This window comes from Acartia tonsa, chromosome 12, assembly GCF_053477335.1.
Source record: "Acartia tonsa isolate MP-2025a chromosome 12, ASM5347733v1, whole genome shotgun sequence".
NCBI classification, from domain to species: Eukaryota; Metazoa; Arthropoda; class Copepoda; order Calanoida; family Acartiidae; genus Acartia; species Acartia tonsa.
The window spans coordinates 4,914,296-4,940,646 of NC_137271.1; the positions used below are offsets into that span (position 1 = coordinate 4,914,296).

General features: G+C 32.2%; 2 protein-coding genes and 1 long non-coding RNA gene across 4 annotated transcripts; all 3 read right to left on the bottom strand.

The window, feature by feature from the left end:
- Positions 1-1,818: 1,818 nt before the first annotated feature.
- Positions 1,819-4,177, bottom strand: LOC145334474 (uncharacterized). The gene is made up of 4 exons (XR_013884832.1): positions 4,065-4,177; positions 3,149-3,203; positions 2,716-2,793; positions 1,819-1,912 (listed from the first exon to the last, which is right to left on the bottom strand). It is a non-coding gene; the product is annotated as an uncharacterized LOC145334474 (long non-coding RNA).
- Positions 4,178-5,050: 873 nt separating this feature from the next.
- Positions 5,051-20,097, bottom strand: LOC145334207 (uncharacterized). 2 transcript variants are annotated; one of them, XM_080179581.1, is made up of 14 exons: positions 19,988-20,097; positions 19,307-19,476; positions 18,599-18,677; positions 18,234-18,332; positions 17,308-17,391; positions 16,041-16,130; positions 15,176-15,521; positions 14,777-14,876; positions 13,503-13,590; positions 12,544-12,650; positions 11,945-12,123; positions 11,644-11,740; positions 10,408-10,629; positions 5,051-10,058 (listed from the first exon to the last, which is right to left on the bottom strand). In XM_080179581.1, the coding sequence occupies exons 2-13, from the start codon at positions 19,352-19,354 to the stop codon at positions 10,456-10,458; spliced, it is 1,491 nt and encodes a 496-aa protein (XP_080035707.1). In that variant the 5' UTR covers positions 19,355-19,476; positions 19,988-20,097; the 3' UTR covers positions 5,051-10,058; positions 10,408-10,455. The 2 variants fall into 2 exon arrangements, with proteins under 2 accessions (XP_080035707.1, XP_080035708.1); XM_080179582.1 differs by lacking the exon at positions 5,051-10,058 and having other exon boundaries at positions 10,084-10,629; positions 18,234-18,326.
- Positions 20,094-25,196, bottom strand: LOC145334208 (proteasome subunit alpha type-4-like). Its single transcript, XM_080179583.1, has 9 exons — positions 25,059-25,196; positions 24,441-24,504; positions 23,109-23,158; positions 22,618-22,715; positions 22,273-22,357; positions 21,780-21,902; positions 21,356-21,528; positions 21,010-21,052; positions 20,094-20,368 (listed from the first exon to the last, which is right to left on the bottom strand). The coding sequence occupies exons 1-9, from the start codon at positions 25,116-25,118 to the stop codon at positions 20,285-20,287; spliced, it is 780 nt and encodes a 259-aa protein (XP_080035709.1). The 5' UTR covers positions 25,119-25,196; the 3' UTR covers positions 20,094-20,284.
- Positions 25,197-26,351: the final 1,155 nt, after the last annotated feature.

The following is a 26,351-nucleotide window of genomic DNA, read 5'->3' on the forward strand; positions in this document are numbered from 1 at the left end:
GTGTGTATTAATTTATCATTGGTCGCTGCCTCCCTAGTCTATATAACTGTTTATCCAGGATGGTTTCGAAACCGATTAATATCCGCTGGATTAGAACCAGTTATCAGCGATTGTATTACAAGACAATTTTCCACAAATATCTAAATTAAAATTAAAACCTATTTTTGATTTTAATGTCCGCGGAAAGCTGTCTATAATACAATGCGATAAATAACTTATTATTTCATTGAATTTATTTTCCTTGTAATCAATTTACTTTCCTTTGTCTCGCGGTCCTTAAAAAAACAATTTAGTATTAATCTAGTAACAAATAATAACGAGGATGAAAACATCTTGAAGTAGCGAAGCATAAAAACATGAACAAACGGACAAAGTGAGTTATAGAGCAATACCTTTCTAAAAAATATTTGTGTTTTGGTGTTTGACCAACAGACCGATGGACCAATTAAATTTAAAGGTAATCATAACCAAAAATTTCAGCTGTCTATCTTAACACCTTTCGAGAAATTCAGATTTCCTCCAAAAGGGTTCAGACGAACAGGTAAATTAATTATAGAGTAGATTCGTTACTATATAAATTTCTTTTTAAGAAACATGACACTTTGACTTTAGCGTAATGTTTAAAAATATTTTGTCATCTATGTCTAATTTTTCATTTGACAAAGTGTATACCTACCTATAAAAAGATTGGTTCTTGCAAAGCTATAAATATAATATATTTAAAATTTTTAAGAAACCCAAACCCGGTTTTTTTTGTGGGTTTTGGGAAGGTTATAAAACCCAGTGTTTTTTTTTGAAGGGGGGGGGGGGGGGGGGGGCTTAGAATAAAATAAGTAGTAAACTTTGTAAATTAAAATAGATTCCTACAATATTTTTTTTTACTTTTAGTTAAATACCTAGATATTTTCTTCGGAATTTTATTATAACACCAAAAAAAAAAATTTTTTCTCTCTAAATAGTTTATTTTAAAGCCCTTCATTTAGCATTTTTAATTAACCCACCAAAAACCTGGTGTTTTTGCGGGTTGGGTCTGGGTTTTGATTAAAAAACCAGAACTGGATCTTTAAATCAATTTAGTGGTGAGCCAGATCGGGGTAAGCCGAATTTCAGCCAATCACAGAGCAGCAATTCATAAAATGCTGTGCTCTCACTGGTGGAAATTTGGCTCACCCCGATCTGGCTCACCACTAAAATGATTAAAAGATCCAGCTCAGTTTGACTCACGAGTCACAACACTAACCTCACAATCGTTGACATCCCAAACAATTCTATGAGGGATCAACTCTTTCTTGTGTATGAGGAAGCAGGGAGGATGTGACTGACCGATATGCGGGCCATAGAAACTCTAGTTTAAAATGGCATTTATGTTTATGACTGTTTGTACCATAAGATCTTACTAATGGCTATTGGAATAAAGCTGAACTTTAAGAAGCCCAAGGAAAAATGTGCATGGTTCACACAGGGATTAAAAGGGATAAGCCAATGGCCGATATATTGATGTACATTCCCCATGATTATACAAAAAATCAACCTGTATGTAAGTTACAATTATTATTTGAAATGTTTCAACACTTAACTTAATGAACCAACCAATGATATTCATTAAAGTCACAAAAGTTGTTAAGCTAACGAATTAGAAAGCGTTATATTTCCATGTGAAAAGTTGGTCTTAAATGATACCCAATTGTATAATACAGAGTAGCAGAAAAATTTCGGCGGAATGCAGCGGTTTCCGAAATTTTCCACTGCCGTCCGGTACCCCCCTTTCCATAGCAGGCTGTATGTTTGTCTATCTGTTTTGTATAAAAAAAATAATTCTTATTTTAAAAATGACATTTCCTGAGAAAGAAATAGGACAGGATAATTTTCTGCCATGTACAAAAATCCAGGTATATCCAACTCTGTGGCTAGACTGTTAGCATGCCATTAAAACAAGAATTTGAAAGTTCAAATTGCTTAGAAGAAGTGCAAAATATCACCAGGGATTTTAAGGATGAGACAAATTACGATGGATAGTACCAAATGAATCACAATTATTATCAAGATGTATTAAAAGTCGTTATGATTTTAGACTAGTATAATTAACAGACCAATGTCAATATTGGCCAATGTCTAAAGGAAAAGACAGTGGCCAATAAATTAATGTACACCCCCAATGATGATACACAGAATTATCCTTTTTTGTACATAACAAATAGTGGTTGAAACGTTTGGACACTCAACTAAATGAACCACCCAATCAAAGGCAAATCCATTTTTCTTCGGGTGCAGTGTTCTTAGCTTTAATTGCTTGTATGAATGAATTTGTTATTACTTGGATCTTACACCAGATTATCATGAACTCTATTAAGTGAAACTTGTAGCTGGCTAAAATAACAACCCTCCAACCCAATCCAACCCGTCAGCTCTCCTCCTACTGGATGAACAAACTGACCAATAAGTGATGTCCATGTTAGCAACCTAAATTAACGACAATTTTTTCCCTGTCACTATATCAACGTTTATTCTATACCTGACCATTTCTGTATGCAACCAAATCAAGATCTATTAATTTAAAAGTCATAAAGTTTTAAGACTAGTGTAATTAACATTCCAATATCCCCTATATCACATAAACATTAACGCAGCAATGCTAAAGAAAACTTCAGACGTTATATTTTAGGCACATCAGTTTCTCTTTAGGTACAAAGTTCTTTTATTGAATGGCTTGTATTCCTGTGACTGGGAATAGCTGGAGATTTCTGGTACTTGGTATGCATTTCCGTAGACCATCTTTCCATCATCATCATATTTCTAGATAGATAATAATTTAGCTAGCTAATATGGGACTCATTTATTGGCTAGTTTATTCATCCGATAGGGTGGGATTTAGGGAATCGTTATTTCAAGCTGCGAGAATTACCATATCAGAGTACATGATAATCTGATGTATATCCCTAATAATGATACAAAAATTTTTCCGTAGATTACAATTAGTGGTTGAAACGTTTGGACACTCAACTTAGGGAATCAAACAATCAAAATTCAATAAAACTCACAAAACCAATAAAAAAACTTTGGCGATTAGTGTAATTAACAGCCCAATGTCCCAGTCAACCAATCTACCCACTAACCCCCGCTCCCCCCCCTTCAATAATCTAAACTTCACCTATAGTGCTCTTCTGTTTCCTGTTTCTCTGCTAACCTTTTCTTTTCTTCCAAACCTTGAAAAACTTTAATTATAGATATTTATCGCAACGCATTATGAACAGTTATTCGCAGATATTAAAATAAAAAGAAATATAAGATTAGCCCCAAGGAGCCGAGGGTCTATCTAGGCTCACAAAACTAGTATAAATCTTATTATTTTTTCAGTATGACAGAGAATATAAATCGGTTTCGATTGAAGCAATACTGAAAAAAAAATTTAAAAGGCACAAAAAAAACATGAAAAAGGCTAAGTAAATATTTGAATAGAACCTTGTTAAACAAGGATGACAACATTCATAAAAGCGAAGCTCTACAATGGAAGGATAAACGAACTTTAACACTAGTAGAGTGTCAGAACTGAATAAGCAGAATTATATTATTGCATAAAACTAAACAAAATTGTAAGTAAATTGGTTGCAAAACAGATTAAATACATGATACTGTTTAAGGAAATACTTACATTTTTAGGACTTGATTACAGAGATGCTTTCCTTATAGCATTGTACCTTGTTGTAATAAGAATCAGTATACCAAAAATCAGATAAATCGGATATTTCTAACATAAAAAAATGTCTTGTCAAAGAAGTAAAAAAATAAACATGTTTTAAATGGACGTAAGGACTTTCTGGTAACGATTATAGAGTTGCTGCGCTTTCCAGATCGTACATTACTGTTATAGAAATCATCATGCAAAGTTTGAAATCTATAGGACAATTGTAACCTGTTCAAATTAACAAAAAGAGTTGACCGTTACGGACGTACCCTAACTATGGAAAAGCTTCGCTTTTAAAAATAGTTAAGTTTCCGGTTTCATAACTGAATTCCAGTAATTTTTCGAATAAACATGAATAAAATACAAGGATGATCTTTGATACCTTGTTTTCTTCGGTCTCTCTCAACCCTCATTCTTTCGTCCATACTTGAATATCTGAAATAACACTATCTACGAAAAATTTGTACTAAATATGGTGTTTAGGAAAACGGTACTTGCTGCAAGATCTCGCCAACCGCCTCTCAATAAAAAGTCAGCCGCAGCCTCACAACTTTTTTTTGACAATCCCCAGTCGAAAATAATAGTATAAGAATCAACCCTTTTTAGAATGCAAATCAGTAGCCTTCATATTTTTAGCTTCCTGGATTTTCTATATTAGCAGATGTCATTAAGGTCATCAACCGTATTTTTTATCACCATTCAAAGCGTTCGACCCAGCTTATTCCAATAACGAAATTAATTCAAAAAAAAAATCACGAAACCTATACGTGTTTTTCAGCTGTTGTTGGGGGGCAACTTATCGCAAAATTGACGACCTCTCCATTTGCCCCCCAAATATTATTTTATATTTTTTTCGCTTGTTGGTTATACCTTATACCTGCGTTCGACCAGCCACAATAAAAACGCGTGGGGGTGTCTAGCGTTGATAAGTGGTGAATGGCCAATCGATAATAAATTTGTGAGCTCAGGTATACTGTACGTATTCTAGTCGACATTTGCGTTATGAGAATAGTCTTTCCATCGCATCGTATTATAGATAACTTTCCATGAATATTAAAATAAAAAAGTTTTTTTTTCTAAAATAGCAATCTTAGTTAGTTTTGTCTGTAGCTTAAGATATTGATAACTGCTGAATTGATTTAAGTAAGCTTACATAGGTCCTGGGAAGGTTTCAGGTTATTCTATTTTAAGATTCAGGTCTTGGTATGGTTTTAGGCTATTTTCTGCACAACCTTTACTCTTCGAATATTGAACCCCTAGATGCTAGAGCCACAGCCACAAGTATATTACAGTAGTAAGCTTGATTGAACACGTTATATGTTTCTGTTCATTAAGATCTCTAAAAACTCCATCAAAGTAAAGAACAAGTTTTAACATTAAAGATGGTTTATTATGACCATTACCTTTTAATAACATAAAACAAACAAGAAAGAAAATAAACTATAATAATAATAATAAAGTTAAGAACAAGAGACAATAGTAAAAATTAAAATATAAATTAATAAAAAATGTCACATTTACTATAACCGTTTTTTTTACTGTGTGTTTTAACTTTACAACACGTATTAATCTTAGGTAGTTCTTTTTTAACTAGCTGTACAAAGGGGGGAGGCGGAAGTGACACTTTATGAAACCTAAACTAAAAGTCAAATGAACTCGACTAAAAAAAAGAGTTACAGCACTGAAATTTGGTATGGCAGTTGCTTTAAAGAGGTACAATGTGGAACTGTGAAGAAACGGCGGTGGAACCGCCGACATCACCGAATTATTTTTTTGGCGGGAAATGGTAGTAGCGGCGGTTTCACCAACTTTTCTTCTCAGTTCCATATGATACCTCTATAAAGCGACTGTCATTCAAATTTTAGTGCTGAAACTCTTTTTTAAGTTGAATTCCTGTAGTTTTGATTTCAAAAAGTGCCACAACCGAATCCCCCTTTTAAACTTAGGGAGTTTTCAGAAAAAAATGATAATAATAAAAGGTTTCTAAATTATTAGAAACGCATGGGATGATTTATTTATGACATATGATATTGTTATAAATTCATCTTTAATGGCGAAGAATTCTTTAGAGTAAAATTGGGGTAAAAAATGTTTAATTTACATATAGTTCAACGTCCCCTACCCCTTTGAGTGTCACTCTTTAAGCTTTACTTTTAAATTCTTAGCTATCTTTAAATTTAATTTGTGCTTTATAAAGTCTTGAAAGTTGAAAACACACAGAATACATATAAGTCTATCAATAAATGTATAGATTAGATATTTCTTTATTAAGTATTAGAATTATGAAAAATGGTTAGGAAAAAATAGGAACCGTGGAACTAGTGCAGTATAAGGTAAAATATTTCTGGTAACGATTATCACCGTTAGGACGTTAGCAGCCTTTACAATTAATAGATTTTTGGAGATAATCATTACCAAGAACATTGCACTAGATCCAAAATCGTCTTAACATTTATGTGGAATTATGTAATGTAAATTAAGAACAAAATATGACCAATAGAATATCATTATCTAACCTATACATATATACATAATATTCTTCAATACAGAAAAAAGCATTTTTAAGGATGCTTAAAAAGTTAAAACTATGTTTTGAAGGTACTAAAAATATGTTTTTATTGTCAATTATTATAATCATTATTACATAGTATTACAACTTTTGTACGTTCTTGTGTTTTTTTTCTTTCTTACTGGAAGTTCAAAGCAATTTTATAATTATTATGCTTTGTTTACAAGATTAATTTTTATATTTTATTTTATACAAGAGTTAGAAGCTAACTAGACTATACTACAATAAGAAATTACACAAATGTTATTAGGTATAAAATGAAAATAAATCACAGAACACAAAAACTTTTCTTTTTTTCCTTATCTTAACTTTAAATGACTAAATATCTAAAACAGGGTGACAATATTTCTAAAAGGTTTGAGCAATTTTTGAAAAATGATAAGGTGACCTTACATGAATTAGAAGTAATATCATTATTTTGTTTTTATAATAGATATTGGATAAATGATATTACAAAAACATTAATGACACCTTGACTTCAGCAAAGCAATTGATTAATAATATCTTGTCCTATTTTTTCTAAAATGAACGAATAATGTAATTAAATTTTGAAACCTATCTAGTTTCTACCTGATAAAATGGAACTATCATACAATTATCATTCTTATTTTTAAATTTTGCCAATGAAGAAAACATAAACCATAGCATTGATTAACTCTCATTCAAAGATGGTTTCCTATAACTTTCTTGCTAAAAGACTTTTATTTACACAAAGAAAAAGTTTGGGAACAAATGAGCATGAGCAACATAAATTGAAAAAAAACATATGAAAATAAATTTTGCCACCCTGTTGAATAAAAATTACTTCATATTCATAATATAAAAGTTACTAGGGGTACAAAACATTTTTATTTATAGATAAAAATAATAAAGCAACTAAGTTTTTGACACAAGAATTGTTTTAAGACTAGATCTAAATGTTTTAAATTAAAGATAATTTAATCATGGGTTTCAAGATATCTAAATATATTTAATAAATATGGCAAGTTTATGTATCAATGAAAGTTGTAGTTCAATAATAGAAAAACTTATGCAAATAACAAACAAAAAATAAATCTTTAAAATAAGAAACAAAATCACAGGAAAATTGAAATAAATGGCATTAATAAAAGAATTTTCACATAGGTTTTAAACCTAAAAATATAAACTCAAAATGTTTCAAAGCTCAAATAAAAAAATATCCTAATTTAAATAAAACATTCGCTTACAAGCGCCTAAAATTAGAGAAACTTTAAAAATCAACTAAAAAGCGCTAAATAATTACAAAATAAAAGCAAACCACAAAAATGCATTATGTTTTTTATGACTAAAATCTAAAAAATCCTCTAATTTTCGAGGAATATTTTTGTGCATGCCGGCCATAATTAGGTAAAATGGCTTGATATACCTACTCGAAATAAAAACTAAATAAAGGGGGGGAGACGGATGTGCCACTTTTTGAAACCAAAGGCAAAATGAGAATGATCTTAGCCCATAAAAGAGTTACAGCTCTAAAATTCCGCACAGCAGTTGCTTTTGTGGAGAACAACATGGAACTGTGAAGAAACGGCGGTGGAACTGCCGCTCTCGAAATCTTTTTTGCCTTTTCTCGCCATAATAGAAAATTTTCAATCATCTGAGATAAACTTTTTTTTCATAAAAATTAAGCATAGGGTAAGGGGGGGGAAGTTTCGGTAAGGGGCTATTCTCGGTAATTTCGACCTACCTTCATTAAATTACCTTTTTCTCCATGTTCCTTTTAAATGACAGAAAAAAACATAAAATTTGTTCCTTATTAAATTGCCTACAAAAAAGTATAAAATGAATTTTTTGTGAGATGAATATTAAGGGTACTTATTGGGTCTCAAAGTCGGACGAAAAATTTTTTTTTTCCAAAAATTTTTTAGTAGGTGAGTAAAGATCGACCTACACAAAAATTGGTAAGACCTAGAGCTGATCTGAAAAACTTTTTGAACTAGAAATTGCCCGCTTTTTCCAAATCCGTTGAGAGCTTTAAAATCGGGTTAATATTTTTTTCAAAAATGACCAAAGTTGGCGCCGGGGGAAAAATCGGTAATTTCAAAAGAAATTAAAATTCAACTTTTAAGGTCATGTTTTCATGTTTTCTTTTGTCAAATCTATTATTCCATATGGACTTTTTAAGAATTAGGCCTAAAAATGAATAGAACAGATAAAAAACAAAAAAAAATTAATTTTATTTTTTGAATCAAAATTTTGCGAGGAAAAAATCAAAATTTCTGGTCCTTTGAAAAAAAAATATTTTTGACATAGGAGGAATAGTCCGATCTTTATGAATTTTTTTGTGGTTAATCCCAATCACCTATACTAATTATGATTTATTACGCTTGTTTGGTCGTTTGGCCTTTTTTCATCGATTTTTTTAAGGTTAAAATGTAGTCAAGATTTTTTGCAAAGATGACACTTTTGCTTCAAATTCAATTTTTGAGGTCAGTTTTTAATCAATTTTCATGTATTTTGGGCTAAATCTATAGTTCAATGTGAGCTTTTTTAGGATCAGGCCTAAAAAGTAATAAAATACGTTTTTTTCTTATATTAATTTTAAGTTTTTTAAAAAAAAAATTTCGAAAAAAAAATCGAAAATTCGCGTCTTACAAAAAAATTCATTTTTAACATAGAAGGAATAGTCTGACCATTATGAAACTTTTTGTGGATAATCCCTATAACCTATACTAATTATGATTATTTATGTTCGACTGGCCGTTTTTCATCGATTTTTTTTAGGTTGAAAAAAATTACCGATATTTCCCCCGGTGGTGGGGAAATATCGGTAACTTTTTTTGCGGTCAATTTCGGCCAACTTCTAAAAGTCCTAGGATAATGTCCTTTTAGGACCTGATAGTCCTTTCCGTAAGCTTTTTACTGGTCTTGGTTTCATTTGAAAATATTAATATTTACCCCATTTTTTAAAAAAAACCCGAAATTTCCCCCCCCTTACCCTATGTATTCACTTGACACTTGTAAGATTTTAAACTTTTATGAGAAAAAAAGTTTGTCTCAGATGATTGAAAACTGTCTAATTTAGCGAAAAAAGGCAAAAAAAAAAATTCAGCGGGAAACAGCTGTTTTCGGCGGGAGCGGCGGTTCGCTGCCGTTTCTTCACAGTTCCATATTGTTCTCTACAAAAGCAACTGCTGTGCCGAATTTTAGAGCTGTAACTCTTTTATGGGCTGAGATCCTGCGCGTTTTACTTTTGGTTTCAAAAAGTGGCACATCCACCCCCCCCCCCCCCCCCCTCTTTGTTTTAGTCATTTAGAAAGATCCTTAGTAATGTGGGAAAGAAAGGTTAGCATTTGCAGAAAAAATATTTTGCTTCAACTTTATGGCCAATTATGAAAATATTCCTTTTAATCATTACAATTCTTTCTTTTTCTTAAAAGGGGTAGGGGGTATGTGGTAAACAGTGGTTATAACTTATAGGAATCACCGTTTACACAATTGTGTTTATAGCATATTTGTATTAAGATAAAGGTAAAATTCATTATCATATTTGGCAGGCGGTAAGGTTGGAGGCAAATTGTTTTTTTTTCACAGGTGCTATTTCCACCCTCTAGTTAGTATAAAAGGGTACATAGTAAGAGCAGATATTTGACAGTAAGAAAAATTACATGGAATTTAAAACAAATGAAAACATGTGAAAGTTTAAAATGAATCAAAACAATCTAATATTTTCTAATTTGGCAACTGTTATTAAAAAAAATAATCATAAACTAAAACTGTAAATTAATCTAATTTAAGGTACAGAACAATCATCTTGGCAAAATCCCTTATTATACCAGTGGACCATCCCTGACCCTCTTTTCGGAAGTGTCTTTTAAAGTTAGGCTACATTAAATATTAATCAGGAAGCCCCATTGGATACAAAACCAATTATTATCCGCTGGATTAGAACCGGTTCACAGGCAGACTGAAAAATTATATATAGCAACGTATTAAGACAATTTTTTACGAATTCTAAAATAAAAATCATAAAACAATACCGATTTAGTTCGCCCTAGCCTTCGGCCCCTCGGGGCTAACAAAACTGATCCTAATTTTTCATTTTAATATCCGCAGAAGGCTGTCTAATGTCTATAATTCGATGCGAGAAGAAATAACTATTATGAAAAGGAGAAGGGCGTGGATAAAGGAGGTCTACTGGCATTATAAGTGATTCTATCATTATTCAAAATCAAATCTGCCCTAACTACTCCCCCTCTAACTTCATATTATCCTGCTGCAGTTGTTGATGTTGTTGTTGTCCAACCATACTAGAATTATTATTGGGACTAGGGTTGTTGGTATCATTATGGTTGTTGTCACCGGTGGTTGTTGTCTCAACTAGAATATGTTGTTGCGGATTTTCTACCTCCTGTTCCAACTGAAATAATAATATTGGTTAGGTAGGTATGTAAGATAAATTATCCAAATTGAATCAAAAAGCTGAATTATAGTCCCTCTATATAGAAAGTTTTGAGGATATAAGGTATTCAGCAGAAACGATATTTTAACTAGTTAAGGGTTAACGCAAAGGTAAATTCCGTAAAGGTGTGAGTTTTAAGGCCTAAAAACAGGAGTAGAACGATAATATTCACTAAATATGTGTATTCCTTATTGAAAAGAACCATAGACCAAAAAAAATGTTAAGTTAAAAAAATTGTTGAAAAGCTCGAAAAATTAATCGAATGCTTCGCTGATGTCAAACTGACAATAATACCTACAAATTAGACAATTATAAAAAAAAATAAAATATTGGAAAGAGTTTCAAAAATTACAAATAATGTCAATTATTAAAGATGTTAATTCTTTAAACATTATTTGATTGTCCATGGTAATTCTTTGGATTATAGGTTAAAAATTACTTTTTGTCACTTTGACATTAGCAAAGTGTTCGGTGAAAATTTCAGGTGTTTTTTTTTAACAATTTTCAGGTATTGTTAACTTAAATTTTTTTTTGTCTATGGTTCTATTCAATACCTAAGGAATACATACATTTAGAGAATACTATCGTTCTACTACTGTTTTTAAGCCTTAGAACTCAAACCTTTACGGGATTTACCTGCAACCTACTGATCATTTTTTAATTAAAACTAATTGAAAATGTGTACGGGTAATATGTTAACTATCTGTTAAATAAGGAATGATGGCAAAAAAAGAAAACAAAATGATGAAGTAAGTAATAGGGAAGTTTTACTTCTTCTATAAAAAAAGTTGGATCACTGGGTTGGTTAACTAATACAATATCAAATATATATGAAAAAGAACTTTTGAGGATCCTTTTGCTAGAAATGAATAGTTTTTAAACACTCAATGTGCCACGAGATATCAATATATATACACAGACCAATATTAAATTTAAAATTAAGCTTTATTATAAAAAATATTTTAAACTTACATAAACAACAGTAGTTGTGTTGTCATCATGATGTAGACCAGATTCAGATTTGATAACACCTTCAGAGCTCATCAGCTCTCCCCCGCCTCCGTTAATCTCCTACGGGTTTGCTTTTGTTTAACAATACATAATAATAGTTATCTACCTACCTTACCAAAGAAGTATGTTTTCAAACCAAGCTAATATTATTCCCAATATATTATTAATCTTTAATTGTGGAGAATTTAGGGGCCCTGTATTCATCCAACTACACCTTAGTTAATCTTTTTTGTATAAAAACTTTTTTGTATTGTATAAACATTCCTGTAAGCGATGCTGATGGATCAGATTTTCATGTTTCACATCCACATATACAGTTGTGGTCTGGGGAGAAGAATTGTTGGCACTACTCACTACTATGGCATTGCTGTGGTTCACTCCACGCAACATTGTAGTTGGTGGCAGCCCCGCTAGGTGGTGATGCTGATCTTCTTGTTTCACCTGTAAAGCAAGTGTCTATTAGAAACTTCCTATATTTTCTTATTTTGAATTACGGTACATATAAACCGAAAACAGTGCATGCTTATTGCATAAGTAAAAATGGAAGTGTAAGTTGCGTGATAAATCATTGACAAATTGCAACAGTATTTGTACCTTAATTGTCATGGTGCCTTTTAGAACTACAGAGTAAAGCTAATAGGTTGCGTGATAATTCATTGACAAATTGCATCAGTATTCCTACCTGAGCTGTGATGTGTTAGTGCCCGTAGTCTCAGAGAGTTAAGCTAGTAGGTTGCGTGATGATTCATTGACATGTTGCAACAGTATTCATACCTGTATTGTGATAGTGCCTGTATCCTTAGAGAATTAAGCTAATAGGTTGAGTGATAATTCATTGACATATTGGAACAATATTCCTACCTGTATTGTGTTAGTGCCCGTAGTCCCCGAGGCAGTTGAGCCAATACCCACCAGAGAAAGAGTTGGCACTGTGACTGTTGTAGTAGATAGTGTGGCAGCTTTACCACCTAGATATTAAAGTATCAGGATATCTGCCTTTCTATGTGTCACTGTATATGTAACAAAGGAACTAGATTACTTCTGTGCCAATACAGTTTTCCTAGATAGTGAAGCTTTTTAGACCTCCCTCGAAGAGAATAAAACCAAGATAAAAAAATCAAATAAAAGGGGTAGTTTCACGAAATGCATTTGAACTAAATTTAGTGAACCGCATATTTTATCCTGGTTAAATGGTTAAACTACATTTATATGGCATATATTTGAAAAAATTTCAATTTTCTACCACATAGTTTTTAAAATATCAAGACTTGAAAATCGTCTTTTTAAATTGCATATATCACAAAAAGACAATTTTCAGGTCTTGATATTTTAAAAACTATGTGGTAGAAAATTGAATTCATTTCAAATATATGCTATTTAAATGTAGTTTACCTCATTAACTAAGAAAAAATATGCAGTTCACTAAATTAAGTTCAAATGCATTTCGTGAAACTACCCCTTTAAGAGACGCTGGTAGTTAGGTATAGGATACTAGCGGCTACGCCCCCTAGAACCTCTAAGAGCACTTAAGTGGGGTGGGAGGAAATTCAACACACCAGAAATTAAATTTAAAAGAGAAAGTAAAAAAAATTAGGGGGGTAATTTTGTTCTAGGGTCTGTATTCGTTGGGAGGGAGAATATACCCTCCTCCAGAATAGTTGTGAACCTTCCCTGAACCTATAAGTTACACATTAAAGGAGAACCATATCAGTTTAGAAGTCAGCGAGATCCTTCGCTACAGACGTAAAAAGCTTACTACTTTATATAATAGGATACCAGAAAAAGCATAAAGTATAACGAAATATCTATGATTTGATTACCTCTAGTTTTTCCGCCGCCACGACCGTACGGTTTGGCGGCATGCTCCCGCCGACAATGGGAAGAATGTTGGGCCCGAGTGCTAAAAACCTTTTTACAGAAATAAGGTCATAAATAAAATGTTTTTTTTCCCACAATTTATATTTCAACTAATATTATCCTTTACATTTACATGGTAAATAAATCAGCGAGGGAAGGGATATTGGGCTGTTTATTATACTAGTCCCCAAAGTTTTTTACTAACGTTTCTTTAATTGGCTTAATATTTTGGGGATTTTTATTTGTTAGATTGGTTGGTTACTTAAGATGAGTGTCCAAATGTTTCAACTACTAATTGTAATCTAAAGAAAGGGTAAGGGGGGGGGGGGGGAGTTTGTACAGTTATAGGAAATGAAAATTCGGTACCAAATTTTGCCCTGGCCGTTTGGGCTTGTTTTTATAGTTATCAACCTAATTCTTTTTGTAAGCTCTCTTATATGATTGGATCTACCTGTAAAATTTTGTAAATTGAATTTTGGGACTTTCCCTCTAGGGGCTAGTGGGGCAAAAGACCCCCCGAAACACTAAAATTTTAAGTTATGAGCTTATTTTTAAAGATATCGAGATGAGTTGATTAGCCACCCCATATTTCATTTTTGCACTTTACTTTTAGGGTTTTTTTGAGTAAAACAACCCTCCCAAATACAAAATTTATAAGTTTTGAGCTTACATGCCCCTAGAGGTAAGGTGCAAAAATGAAATATGGGATGGCTAATCAACTCATTTATGCAATAAAAGCTTCCATTTAAAAAATCAGCACGATATCTTTAAAAATAAGCTCATAACTTAAAATTTTAGTGTTTGGGGGGGTCTTTTGCACCACTAGCCCCTAGAAGGAAAGTCCCAAAATTCAATTTTCAAAGTTTTACAGGTAGATCCAATCATATAAGAGAGTTTACAAAAAGAATTAGGTTGATAACTATAAAAACAAGCCCAAACCGCCAGGCCAAAATTTGATACTGAATTTTCATTTCCTATAACTGTACAAACTTCCCCCCCCCCCCTTATGTGTGCAATAATTGGGGATGTAAATTGTTGTCTTGTCCCTTTAGATCCCTGTAAATAGCACAAAACCATCACAACAACAAAGGACAACAAAGACTAAAATCACCCCAAACAAAAGTATGTAAGGCTAACTAAAAATGGACAACTCATACGATTATGTGGTTAGCGAGATCTTAACCTTACTACTTTACAAAATAGGATAATACATATTTATTTATGCCTTGAACCCTGCCTTTTCACAGTAGCTGCACTTGAATCCGTTGACGTTGCAGGTTCGTTTGTGCAGCTGGAAGTTGGATTTGAAGGAGAACGTCGCACCACATTGTTCGCATCTAAATAAAAATAGTTATTCATCGCATCGTATTATAAACAGATTTCCGCGGATTTAAAAATTTACAATTATAAGATTAAACCTAGTTTTGTTAGCCTCGAGATGCCGAAGGGGATATTTGGCTGATTCATTTAGTTGAGTGTCCCAAAGTTTCAACCACTAATTGTAATCTATACAGAAGGAATAATTGTGTGTATAATCATTGGGGATGTGCATCAATTAATAGGCCATTGTCTTATCCATTTTTATCCCTATACATACATCAACGCAAGTTTGTTTTAGTCAAAAGAAATAAGTTACCTATGAGATTTACTTTGATCCCCTTCAATGTGCCAACGAAAATGATCTCTCAACAGCTCCTCCTTGGCAAACCTTTTCTCACACTCCTTGCACTGGTAGCTGCCGCTGCCAAGATTACTGACACCGCCGCCGCCGCTGCTGACACGGCTGATAACCGGCTGTGCCGCTGCCGCCTGCGGCTGGGGGGAAGCACTGAGCTGAACTATACGATGCTGCTGTTGCTGTTGGTGATGGTCGTTGTTAACCTCGACGGACCCGTTCTCGTTGAGGGTAACAATGCTGGGACTGTTCTGGTGGTGGTTTAGTAGGGCGTGATGCTGCTGAGACGAGGACAGGGTATGGTGGACCTGGTGAATTAAATGCATTGCAACTCATGATATTATTTAATCTTTATCAAATATACCTAATACCTATATGTGTAAATTTTGCCTTTGAAAGATTTACAATGCTCATGCGTAAAAAAATTGTATATTGATATCAATAAGGGGGATTGATTTTCGAGTTTTACTTCTAACGAAGTTACCTACCTACGTAGCTAGGTAGCTACGAACTGATTTTTATTTTTTGATTTGTAATTTGAAAGTTTTAGACTATTTTTCAAGAGTTTGTATTAATATCAACAATAACATTATAGAGAATTATGTAAATATTGCAAATTGTAATTAGAGCAACGATATCGTGAAAATTATTTGGCCTTGAACTTTTCCATTGATCAAATTCTTTAACTTATTTTAACACAACCATAAATTGAAGTATACTAGATGTAAAAAAGCAATCGGAACATTTTATCTAATGGAGAAAATATTAGTTTATATTTAGGGGCCATATCCATGTTTCTCGGTTCATGTACTGTAATGCATATATTCCTGTGATGAAGTGAGAGTGGGTGTGTGTTGTAGTATAACTGCCGAGGAAGGTATTTGTACATGCTGATGACTCCCACCTCCTACACCACCTAGGTAAAAGATAATATAGTTGTAGTATAACTGCTGAGGAAGGTATTTGTACATGCTGATGACTCCCACCTCCTACACCACCTAGGTAACAGATAATATAGTTGTAGTATAACTGCTGAGGAAGGTATTTGTACATGCTGATGACTCCCACCTCCTACACCACCTAGGTAACAGATAATATAGTTGTAGTATAACTGCTGAGGAAGGTATTTGTACATGCTGATGACTCCCCCCTCCTACACCACCTAGGTAACAGATAATATAGTTGTAGTATAACTGCTGAGGAAGGTATTTGTACATGCTGATGACTCCCACCTCCTACACCACCTAGGTAACAGATAATATAGTTGTAGTATAACTGCTGAGGAAGGTATTTGTACATGCTGATGACTCCCCCCTCCTACACCACCTAGATAACAGATAATATAGTTGTAGTATAACTGCTGAGGAAGGTATTTGTACATGCTGATGACTCCCACCTCCTACACCACCTAGGTAACAGATAATATAGTTGTAGTATAACTGCTGAGGAAGGTATTTGTACATGCTGATGACTCCCCCCTCCTACACCACCTAGGTAACAGATAATACACATTTGAGATAAATATGCGCAAAAATATTACAAACTATGCTTATTAGACCTAGATATGCCTAATCAGTTTTACCTATGAGCACAGCAGGGACCAGGGAATATAATTCAGACAAACAACTCTAAGTGAAAATTTCCCCACAACACTCTTCCCTTTTTTCTCCCCGTCTAACCTACTTTGCTTCAGCTACATCAAAAAACAAGTTTTACGCTCTACGCCAACAAAAATATCTTATTTTTGGCAATATAAAATGGAATTTTTAGCTAAATCACATCCCCTGCCTGTGAGTATTAAAATATTTAATGCGTACATACAAAAACAAACAGTTTAAGAAAAGTTTGTGCTTAAAGCATATGTAAAATAAAATATCATATTTTAATAAAGTAATTTTTTATGAGACTGTGAATTATGCTGGTATGGTACCCAAAGTTTTAAAATGTTCTCACATTTTTGGCTTAAAACTTTGGGTACTTAAATCAAATCTTTATTGGTACAAACTAATAGTATTCAAACTCTACTGAATGGGTAATTTTGTTTTTCCTAATTGGGATGTAAATCAATTTATCATTAAAAAGAAATGGTATACCTGCTGTAACAATGGAGTTGTGATGTAGTAACTGTGGCTGGCTATTCAGGGTAGATACAACTATAGGACCAGAATTATGATCACCTAATAATAATAATATTCAGGGTAGATATAACTATAGGACCAGAATTATGATCACCTAATAATAATAATATTCAGGGTATATACAACTATAGGACCAGAATTATGATCACAATAATATTCAGGGTAGATACCACTATAGGACCAGAATTATGATCACCTAATAATAATAATATTCAGGGTATATACAACTATAGGACCAGAATTATGATCACCTTATAATATAATAATAATAATATTCAGGGTTGATACAACTGTAGGACCAGAATTAAGATCACCTAATAATAATAATATTCAGGGTAGATACAACTGTAGGACCAGAATCATGATCACCTAATAATAATATTCAGGGTAGATACAACTATAGGACCAGAATTATAATCACCTAATAATAATAATATTCAGGGTAGATACAACTATAGGACCAGAATTATGATCACCTAATAATAATAATATTCAGGGTAGATACAACTATAGGACCAGAATTATGATCACCTAATAATAATAATATTCAGGGTAGTTACAACTATAGGACCAGAATTATGATCACCTAATAATAATAATAAGTTATAGAGGATCTTAACTACCTTTACTACTCAAGAAGGCCAGGTAGGGGACATTAGCCTGTAATTTCCCCAAACTTTATAATGACGTTATCTCATTTGATGTGATGACTTAAAACTTTGGGACTATTATTAAATATTTATCGATTTTTAACAACAGCATCAAAACTTTTCCATCTGATTTTGATCTGATTTTGTAAATTATAATTGGAAATGTAAGTACCTATAGGTAATAATTTATCCTATCAATCAAAAGTACAAAATTCTGTCTTTGTAACTTACCTTGAGGCGTGGCCACATGGAAGATAGGAAGGTGGATGACAACAAACTTAGTGGATTGATTACCTCCATCAACTCCTCCAGTACCGTCAATAACTGTTGCTAAATAAAATGGTATCAGGTTTGAAAAAACAATTATACCAAGTTAATAAAGTCTCCCGTTGTTGGTGAGGTGGTGATAGGTTCGAATCACGACTCAGATGATTGTACCTCTTTAAAGCAACTGTCATACAAAATATTTAGTACTGTAACTATTTTTTAGTTGAGTTCCTTTGAATTAAAGTATTAGTTTCTAAAAGAGTCACACCCACCCTCCCCCTTTTCACTGCCAGGCAATGAAATAGCTAGCACATGACCTGATATTATACCTGTAGTATTATGGTGTCCTGGAATGGCTATAGCATACTCCTCACCAACAGAGCTCACTGTAGCGCCAGAATCAACATCCTGTAATAAAGTATGCTAACTCATCCTTCATGAAACTAACCCTTAGGTCTAGTGCACATTTCAGGCAATTTTTAAGGTAATGTAAACCTATTAATAGCTTAAATTTGAACATTTTGAATTCTGTACCTTATTAAGTATATTTCTACATTTTAGTGAATTGGAGAACAATATTTATCTAGTGGCTAGTAATATTTGTCGATACTATATAGACTTATAGACTTTTCTTTTTTTAAAATTTAGTGTAAAAATAAGGCTTATTTGTCCACCTAGACTCCATATATTCTCTTGCTACCAGCAATCCGATTTGGTTCTCCAATCTAGGGAGGCTTCACATAGCTTCCGGGTTGGTTTAGACTATTTCATAAATTGTCTTGGGAATGTTTTAGGCTATTTACTTCCCAAACCTCGACTTTCGAAAACAGAGCCTATTATACAGGGATAAAGCTACTCTCTAGTACATATAAATACTCTATCTGCATATAGCCTGTAATAGAAGGAAAAGATAACAGTCTAATCATTTTCCATTCAAAGATATTTATTTTTCATTGTTTAACTGTCATTGCTACGCTAACCAAGAACATGATAATTGTCCATGATTGGGAGGTGAATGAAATAAATTTTTGTACTACCTGCAAAACCGTAATTTCCTCTGGACTTTCTTGTCTTACACTGTCCATTTTTTCACTTTTGTATTTGTATATTTTCTAGCTGGGTATTTTTCTTTAATAGTATGGTGTTATTGGAAGTCCTAATAATAATCTTCTTGTCTTCAAACCAGATCTTTTCATATCAATCATTTCTAAAATAAATTGTAAGATTTATCATGGGGTGTACTGTAGGTATATTGTATAAATGGATACATTATTACTTTTGGATGTTGCCCCAGATTTTCATGTACTCCGATACAGTAGTGCTCGCTGCTGGCTAAATTAACGATACTCCACATCAACTCCCACTATAAAGTATGAAGAAACTGACCAATAAACGAGGTCCATATTAGCAAGCTAAATTAACGACAAATGTCCATATATCCACGTATATACTATATATCGATTATTATATATCTTCCAAATAAGTTGAATTTTTTCCCCTCCCCTCTCTCCATTTCATTACACAATTTAAAAAGAAACATGAATGACAAAATCTTTAAAGCGAAGCTCTACAATCAGACGAACATTAACAATTGTAGAGTTTCAGAACATCAAAACCCAGAATAAAAACGATGGTTTTTCTAGTGGAGTATGTCTTTTTTTCTGTAGACTATCCAATTTCTTAGAAATCTAAAAAAAATATTAATATCGATTACTTACCTAAGCAAAGATGACAATCTCAAGTGTTGAAAATCATTTATATTTTTTTTTTTGTATTTCTTTAGTGCATTTTTAGTCTACACATCCAAGTAGATAGATATTCAAGTCTGAAAAAGTTTCAAGTAAAAAGTTTATGATAGTTTTCATACATAAATACTTCATACAAATATCACAATAAATAATCATAATTTAGAAGTTTCTTTTTCCATTTGGACGATTTTTTGAAAATATTTAGAGGAATTTTTATATTTGAAATTGAACAAAAAAGGGATCGTTTTGGAGATTTTGCTGCTTGAATTAAGACTTCTGTTTTTCCTTCTCTTTTTTGGCAGCTTCAGCCTCAGCCTCTGTTTTCTCGTACTTCTTAATCAACTCATCAACCTAGGTAATATATCAATCAATATATCATTACTTGGATGTTGCACCAGATTTTCATAAAGTTATAATCACATCTGGCTGAAATAACGATACCCCACGGGCCCATACCCTTCCCTCATACTGGATGAACAAACTGACCAATAAAAGAGGTCCATATTAGCTAACTAAATTGACAAAAAAATTTATAAACACATATACTACGTTCAGTTATAGGTATTTAACTTTTAAACAAAGAATAGTTACATTATAATATGCTACCTAATTAGTTTGGAAATCCTCCTTTTATTAAATTATCTATTATCAGCATTTTTATAGAAAATCTTTACTATGCTATGTTCTTCTACAACCTACAAATACTAAGCCTTAGACATTAAACTATTTAAGCCAAATAATGAAATAACGTCAGCTTCCAATGAATAGGTAGTAAAATTTAAAGTAAGAAAAAATTAGGGTGCTTTCCCACAAACCAATCACTTGACCACCAAAACCCTGTAGGGCTCTTTAAACCCTAACCTACATTAGCCATCAAAATATCGGTTTTTAAAAAAAGTTCGTTTGTGGTCCGAATGAAATGGAAAATACACGAAATATGAGTTGCACTTATAAGTTAAGTTTGATAGCAAAAGAAATATTTTTGAAAATACCTTATCGGCTGGAAGAATTTGAATCTTTGTCTGATTATTCTCTCTAAAAAAAAACACATAAAAACAGTTTTTAAATGACAAAAAAAATTCTACTATGAAAGATTTTCAATCGAAATCTTTATAGGTATAAATCAATGTTAATTTTTTAGTTACTGAATTTAATGTTTAAATGATAAAATAAATGATGAAAAATAATTGTGAAATGTGTTAGTTTTGGCTCGAATTTCCTACTTCATAATGTTTATCTTTACTGTTCTTTTTCATTACAAGTTATTTTAGCTTGTTATAGATGACTTTCCTAAGGACCTAATTGCCATAGTTGGTCAATATAAAATAATATTCCAACCTGGTAAGAGTAGAGATTTCAATTTTTTCCGGACTCAGCTTTGTCATGTCCAATGTTTTGCTAAGCACCTTGATGGCAAGATCTAAAGCTCCGTCCAGTGAAGTTTCATCTTCCTTGTATTCCTGCTTCAACATGCTGACTGCTGCGTTCCAGTTGTTGCCAACACAAGTAGCCTTAAATAGTGATAGATTAATTTCTTAAAAACAAAAAGCTAAATAAAATATGATGTTATTTATCAAGCACTAAACCTCCGCCGCTATCTTTAACCCAAACTAATATCATTCTCAAGTAATAGGCAAACAAATGGAACCCTAATGATTAATAAAAAATTTATGAGCTCGACTATCATACCTATGATTTTCTTATTCAATAATCTTATCAATATGTTATATTATAATATAGAAAGATGGAGGAAACCACCTACCTTCCAGCCACCATAGTTTCCACTGGGGTCAGACTGATACAGCTGGAAGCCATAATGTTTGTCCCACCCCATATAGAGGATGGATACACCAAAAGGTCTCTTTCCACCGGATTGTGTGTAAGCCTGAAGAAAAATCTTTTAAACACATATTTGATGAACAAAACAGAAATAAACCAAGGTTTTGAGGGATAAGACAATAGACAATAAATTGATGTACATCCTCGATAATAATAAACAAAATTATTGATTAAAAAAGTTTTTTAAAAAGCCAATGAATAAGCTAACTTTGCTATAAAACATAGGGTACAAATTACCGTCCATTGTCCCCTCCCCTCATGAAAGAAACATAGAAAGAATAAATTAAACAAATCATATAGGTAAATCTGTAAATCTGTAAAAAATAACAAGGAAAAGAAGCTTTTTTTGTTATCATATAAATGTATAAAGGTTGTACCTAACACAGTTGCAAAGTCAAACATAAAAAAACACAAACCTGTTTGATATCACAGAGCCAAGAAACTAGCTGTTCAACAGGAATAGATTCGCCATATGAGTATTTGTATCTCTGTCCGATTAATCTGAAATAATAATCCATAATTCCACTAAAAAAACAGAAAAGATTCACTTTTACAAGTTTAAGATGTTTTAACTAGCATTGATCAAAGTCAATTTTGTTTTACTGATTTAATTGCCATGTGTGTAAGTCATCCTATGGAAGTATGTCAATATTAGGTTAAGTGTTAAAATATCTAATGTGATTGGGCTGCTATTAAGTAAGTTTTTAGCTGCCCTATCCACCAGTCCCTGCCAAAAATTACCTAAATATTTGAAAGTTTACCTGAGTTCATTAGTAAGAAGATTGGCATCACTAGTAAGTCCAGCCACGCTGCAGGCAATATCATCGTTCAGCTTGTAGATTTTCTCGGCGTGAAATACCTACACAAATTATTATAAAAAGTAAATAGGTCAAATCCTTTTAAAGATAATTCTAAAGAAATGGATTTATTAATACTTAGATCCTATACTAGATTATCATGTACTCTAATGTGAAACTTATAGCTGACTTAAATAACGATTCCCTCCAAATATCCCCTTTACCCGATCCCCTGTCCTCCTGCTGGATAAACGAACTGACCAATGAAAAATTATATGTTATAACCTAAATTAAATACAATTTTTACCCTGTCATAAGATCCAAATTAACTGGGTTTTTTTTACTGTCTTTTAGTTCTATAAACCATGCCTTAGTAATAAAAAATAAATTAGGTATTCTATACCTTTCTTATATATCAAAAATCTATAACTTATCTATAATCATTTACATCTTACCTCATCTAGAAGTTTGTTAGTGTTTCTACGTTCAGCAGCCAAAACAATACCTAAATGCGAAGTTTCGTCAAATCAGACAATTAGGGATCATCTAAGACAACATCGCGCTTTAAGCAAGCACTTCTACTGTACTATAAAATTTGAGTCAATACAAATCATTTTGCATCTCTAGAGTCACTTTACATCAAATAACCACAGTATGTTAAAGAACATATTTTTCCTAATCCTATTGTAACTTCTGAACATTTGAAATGTTTAGGATCAGCTGTTATATCAGCTGTACACAAAGTACAACCAGTAATAGTATATAACATGGTTGCCATGCAATTTGGAAACTTTTTCCCCTTGAAAAATAATATTCATTAAAATTTTGGAAATACATTTTTTTGTATTGGTAGCTTCTAAAGAACAAATTAAAACTTTAAATATGGTTGTGAAAATCTGCATTTGAGCATAAGATATCTAGCTATACTACGTGCGGTAGTGGTTAGTACCGTCTTACCCGTATTTTTTGCCTTCCTTTTTAGCTCAAAGCAATGGATTGGTTTCTACTATAGGCTTGCTTATCTCAGTTATGCTTGGGTCCAACTAGGACATTGTTTTTACTCATTGAGCCTTAAAAAAGTTTTTCAAAATTGTCTAATTAATTAAGAACAAGCTAAATTTTTTTCAGGGGATTACCAGTTTTCGGCGGCAACAGCAGTTTTGCAGCCATTTCTTAACAATTTCATATTGTATGATATTAGAGCAACTGCCATTTCAAATTTTAGCATTCTACTCCTGTATTACAGTCTTAAAACACATACCTTAACGAAGATAATAATGACCCCATTTTTATAAAAAGTAACAGACAGTTGGTTCTAGTGATCAGAATGAAAAGAAATTGCTAGGGTATGTTTAAAAATGTATTTTCTTTTAAATACTTTCTAAAAAATGAGTATAAAAGCTCAATTTTAAAAATTATCAGACTTTAAAATTCATAAACTTTAGTCGTCAATTTTGAGAAATTTTATTTATAAAGCAGTTATTTTAAGAATTAATGTAATTAAATAAACTAGTTTTCTCTATCTTTAGCTATAATTTAATTTCAACAATCGTTTAATTACATGTAAAAATCACTCTAAACTTTGGGGAAATATATCGACAAAATGTGGCGACCCTGAAATTTAATGGTAATATTTGTGACACACCAGAAGTCCAATTAGTTTTGATTTAACGCGCCGTGACAAACTTATTTTGTCTCTCCTAAAATTGGGTTTCTTTGACTTTAAATATTGGTTTCAAAAAGTGTCATACGAACCATCCCCTTTAATAATTTACAAAATAACATACCATCATTAGCTAAAATACCAAGGCAGGTTCCTGCATGTCCAATAGCTTCCATCGCATATTCAACCTACAATTAAGGATTATCTATTAAGTTTTCTCTTTCAATCCTTTGAAAGTATAAGATAGGTAGTCAGAGATAGATAATAGTAATATTCCTCAATGTCTGAAGTTGAAACATTGATTTGACGTGAGTTTTTATATTAATTCCCTTAGCTTTGTGTAGGAGAAATTTATTTTGCGATAGTGGCGATGAGGGGTGAGTTGGATTGTCATTACTTTAAGCACAATTTGGACAAAGGTCGTGCAATCAATGATTTAAAATTTTCTGCACAAATCACTATTACGGTCTAATCAAGTCAAAGTTGGTATCTATAATCCATAGAGGGAACGTATAATAATACTAGTGATTAATCGCATCGTATTATAGAAGGCTTTCTTCGGATTTTAATATAAAACATCTGATTAAAACCAATTTTGTTTCAATACTTGTGAAGTATATAATTTTTCAGTATAGCTGATAACTGGTTCTAATCCAGCGGATATTAATCGGTTTAGAAGCCATGCTGGATCTTTTATTATTTAATTTTTCCAGTCTGTGTACAACACTTGGTAAATTAGTACCTGATAAAGTCTTCCCTCAGGTGAGAAAATAGTGGTTCTGGAATCGTAACGTCTGGCCATTTTGTCTAAAAATAATAAGTTTTGTTTTTTACACACTTCAGCTATATACCTATAAGCCAATTAATTAAAGGGATCGAGTTTAACATTTGACGTATTAAGATTAATAAAAAAAAACATTCTCCAATACGTACGTTGGCTTGAAAACTTTGAAACCTTATTAAAATTGATTGGTTGGTACAAACCTTCAATTTTAAAACTTTTACATCGATCGATCGATACTTCTAACTTTCAAAGAAAAGAGGTAGTTTTATGTCTTATTCCTTTAAAATCCCTGGATTCTATTTGAAGCACGTTATGCTTAAGATACAACTGAATACTAAAAGACAATGACCAAACAAAAATGAATATTCATGACTATCAAATTTTAATTCTAGCTGTATACCGTCCAATTGACAGCTTCAAGATTTAAAAGAATCTTAAATTGAAAAATCAACGAAAAAAATATTAGAAAAATCCTCGAAATAAAAAAGTTAGAAAATCCGCGAAATGAGAAAGAAGAAAATCTGCGAAATGATAGAACAACAATAACATTCATCAGTCGGCAAATTTTGCAGATCAAAGATTTTGTTTCGTCAGCTGATTTTTGCTTTGATTGATGTGTGTGTGAGTGAGTGTGTGTGTGTTGGTGTGTGTTTATTTGTGTGTACACTTTACTCTTCTTGCGAAAACAGAGTTATCATATTAATTAATATGTATTTCGAAAATATAATATTTTTATTGATTTTTTATTCGTTGTGTGATTTGCCAAGTGAAAATTGCTTCATTATCTATAATCGTTATAAACATGTTTTTTTTTTTATATATTTAAAACAATAGCAGAATTTAGCACACGGCATCCCTGTTTTTGTTTTAAAGGTCGTCGTTTTACAAACTAAAAACAAGACGTATTTTTCGGTTTATATTCATTTAAAATCTATTTTTAAATATGAATCCGATTCAATGAACTATAATATGGCAATGTGATTATTTAAAAATATATCCTCGCAGTGTTGGATAAACACTACGTGTTACATTTCCTTCATTAATTTGCAGAGAAAAAATTCCGCGATATTTAATATTTATAAAAATTTGGCTAAATCTCAAAGCAAGTATTCTTAGAAGCAATTATGACGTAATTAGGGACTTGCCCTAAATAGTAATTATTTATTAATTTTATTAAGAATCGCGTATTTTATGTTTTACCTTTTATTTAATTACAATCTTGAAAACTTTTTATCAGAGAAAATCTTCGAA

Excerpts from the sequence above, each read along its gene's own strand:
- LOC145334207 (XM_080179581.1), bottom strand. The coding sequence starts at position 19,354 with ATGGACAGTGTAAGACAAGAAAGTCCAGAGGAAATTACGGTTTTGCAG. Across the intron at positions 14,877-15,175 it reads GATCAAAGTAAATCTCATAG|ATGCGAACAATGTGGTGCGA; the intron begins GTAACTTATTTC and ends ATTTTTATTTAG. Across the intron at positions 11,741-11,944 it reads CATCAGCATCGCTTACAGGA|GATTAACGGAGGCGGGGGAG; the intron begins ATGTTTATACAA and ends AAACCCGTAGGA.
- LOC145334208 (XM_080179583.1), bottom strand. The coding sequence starts at position 25,118 with ATGGCCAGACGTTACGATTCCAGAACCACTATTTTCTCACCTGAGGGA. Across the intron at positions 22,358-22,617 it reads CTTCTTACTAATGAACTCAG|ATTAATCGGACAGAGATACA; the intron begins GTAAACTTTCAA and ends TTATTATTTCAG. Across the intron at positions 21,903-22,272 it reads GGCTCTGTGATATCAAACAG|GCTTACACACAATCCGGTGG; the intron begins GTTTGTGTTTTT and ends ATTTTTCTTCAG.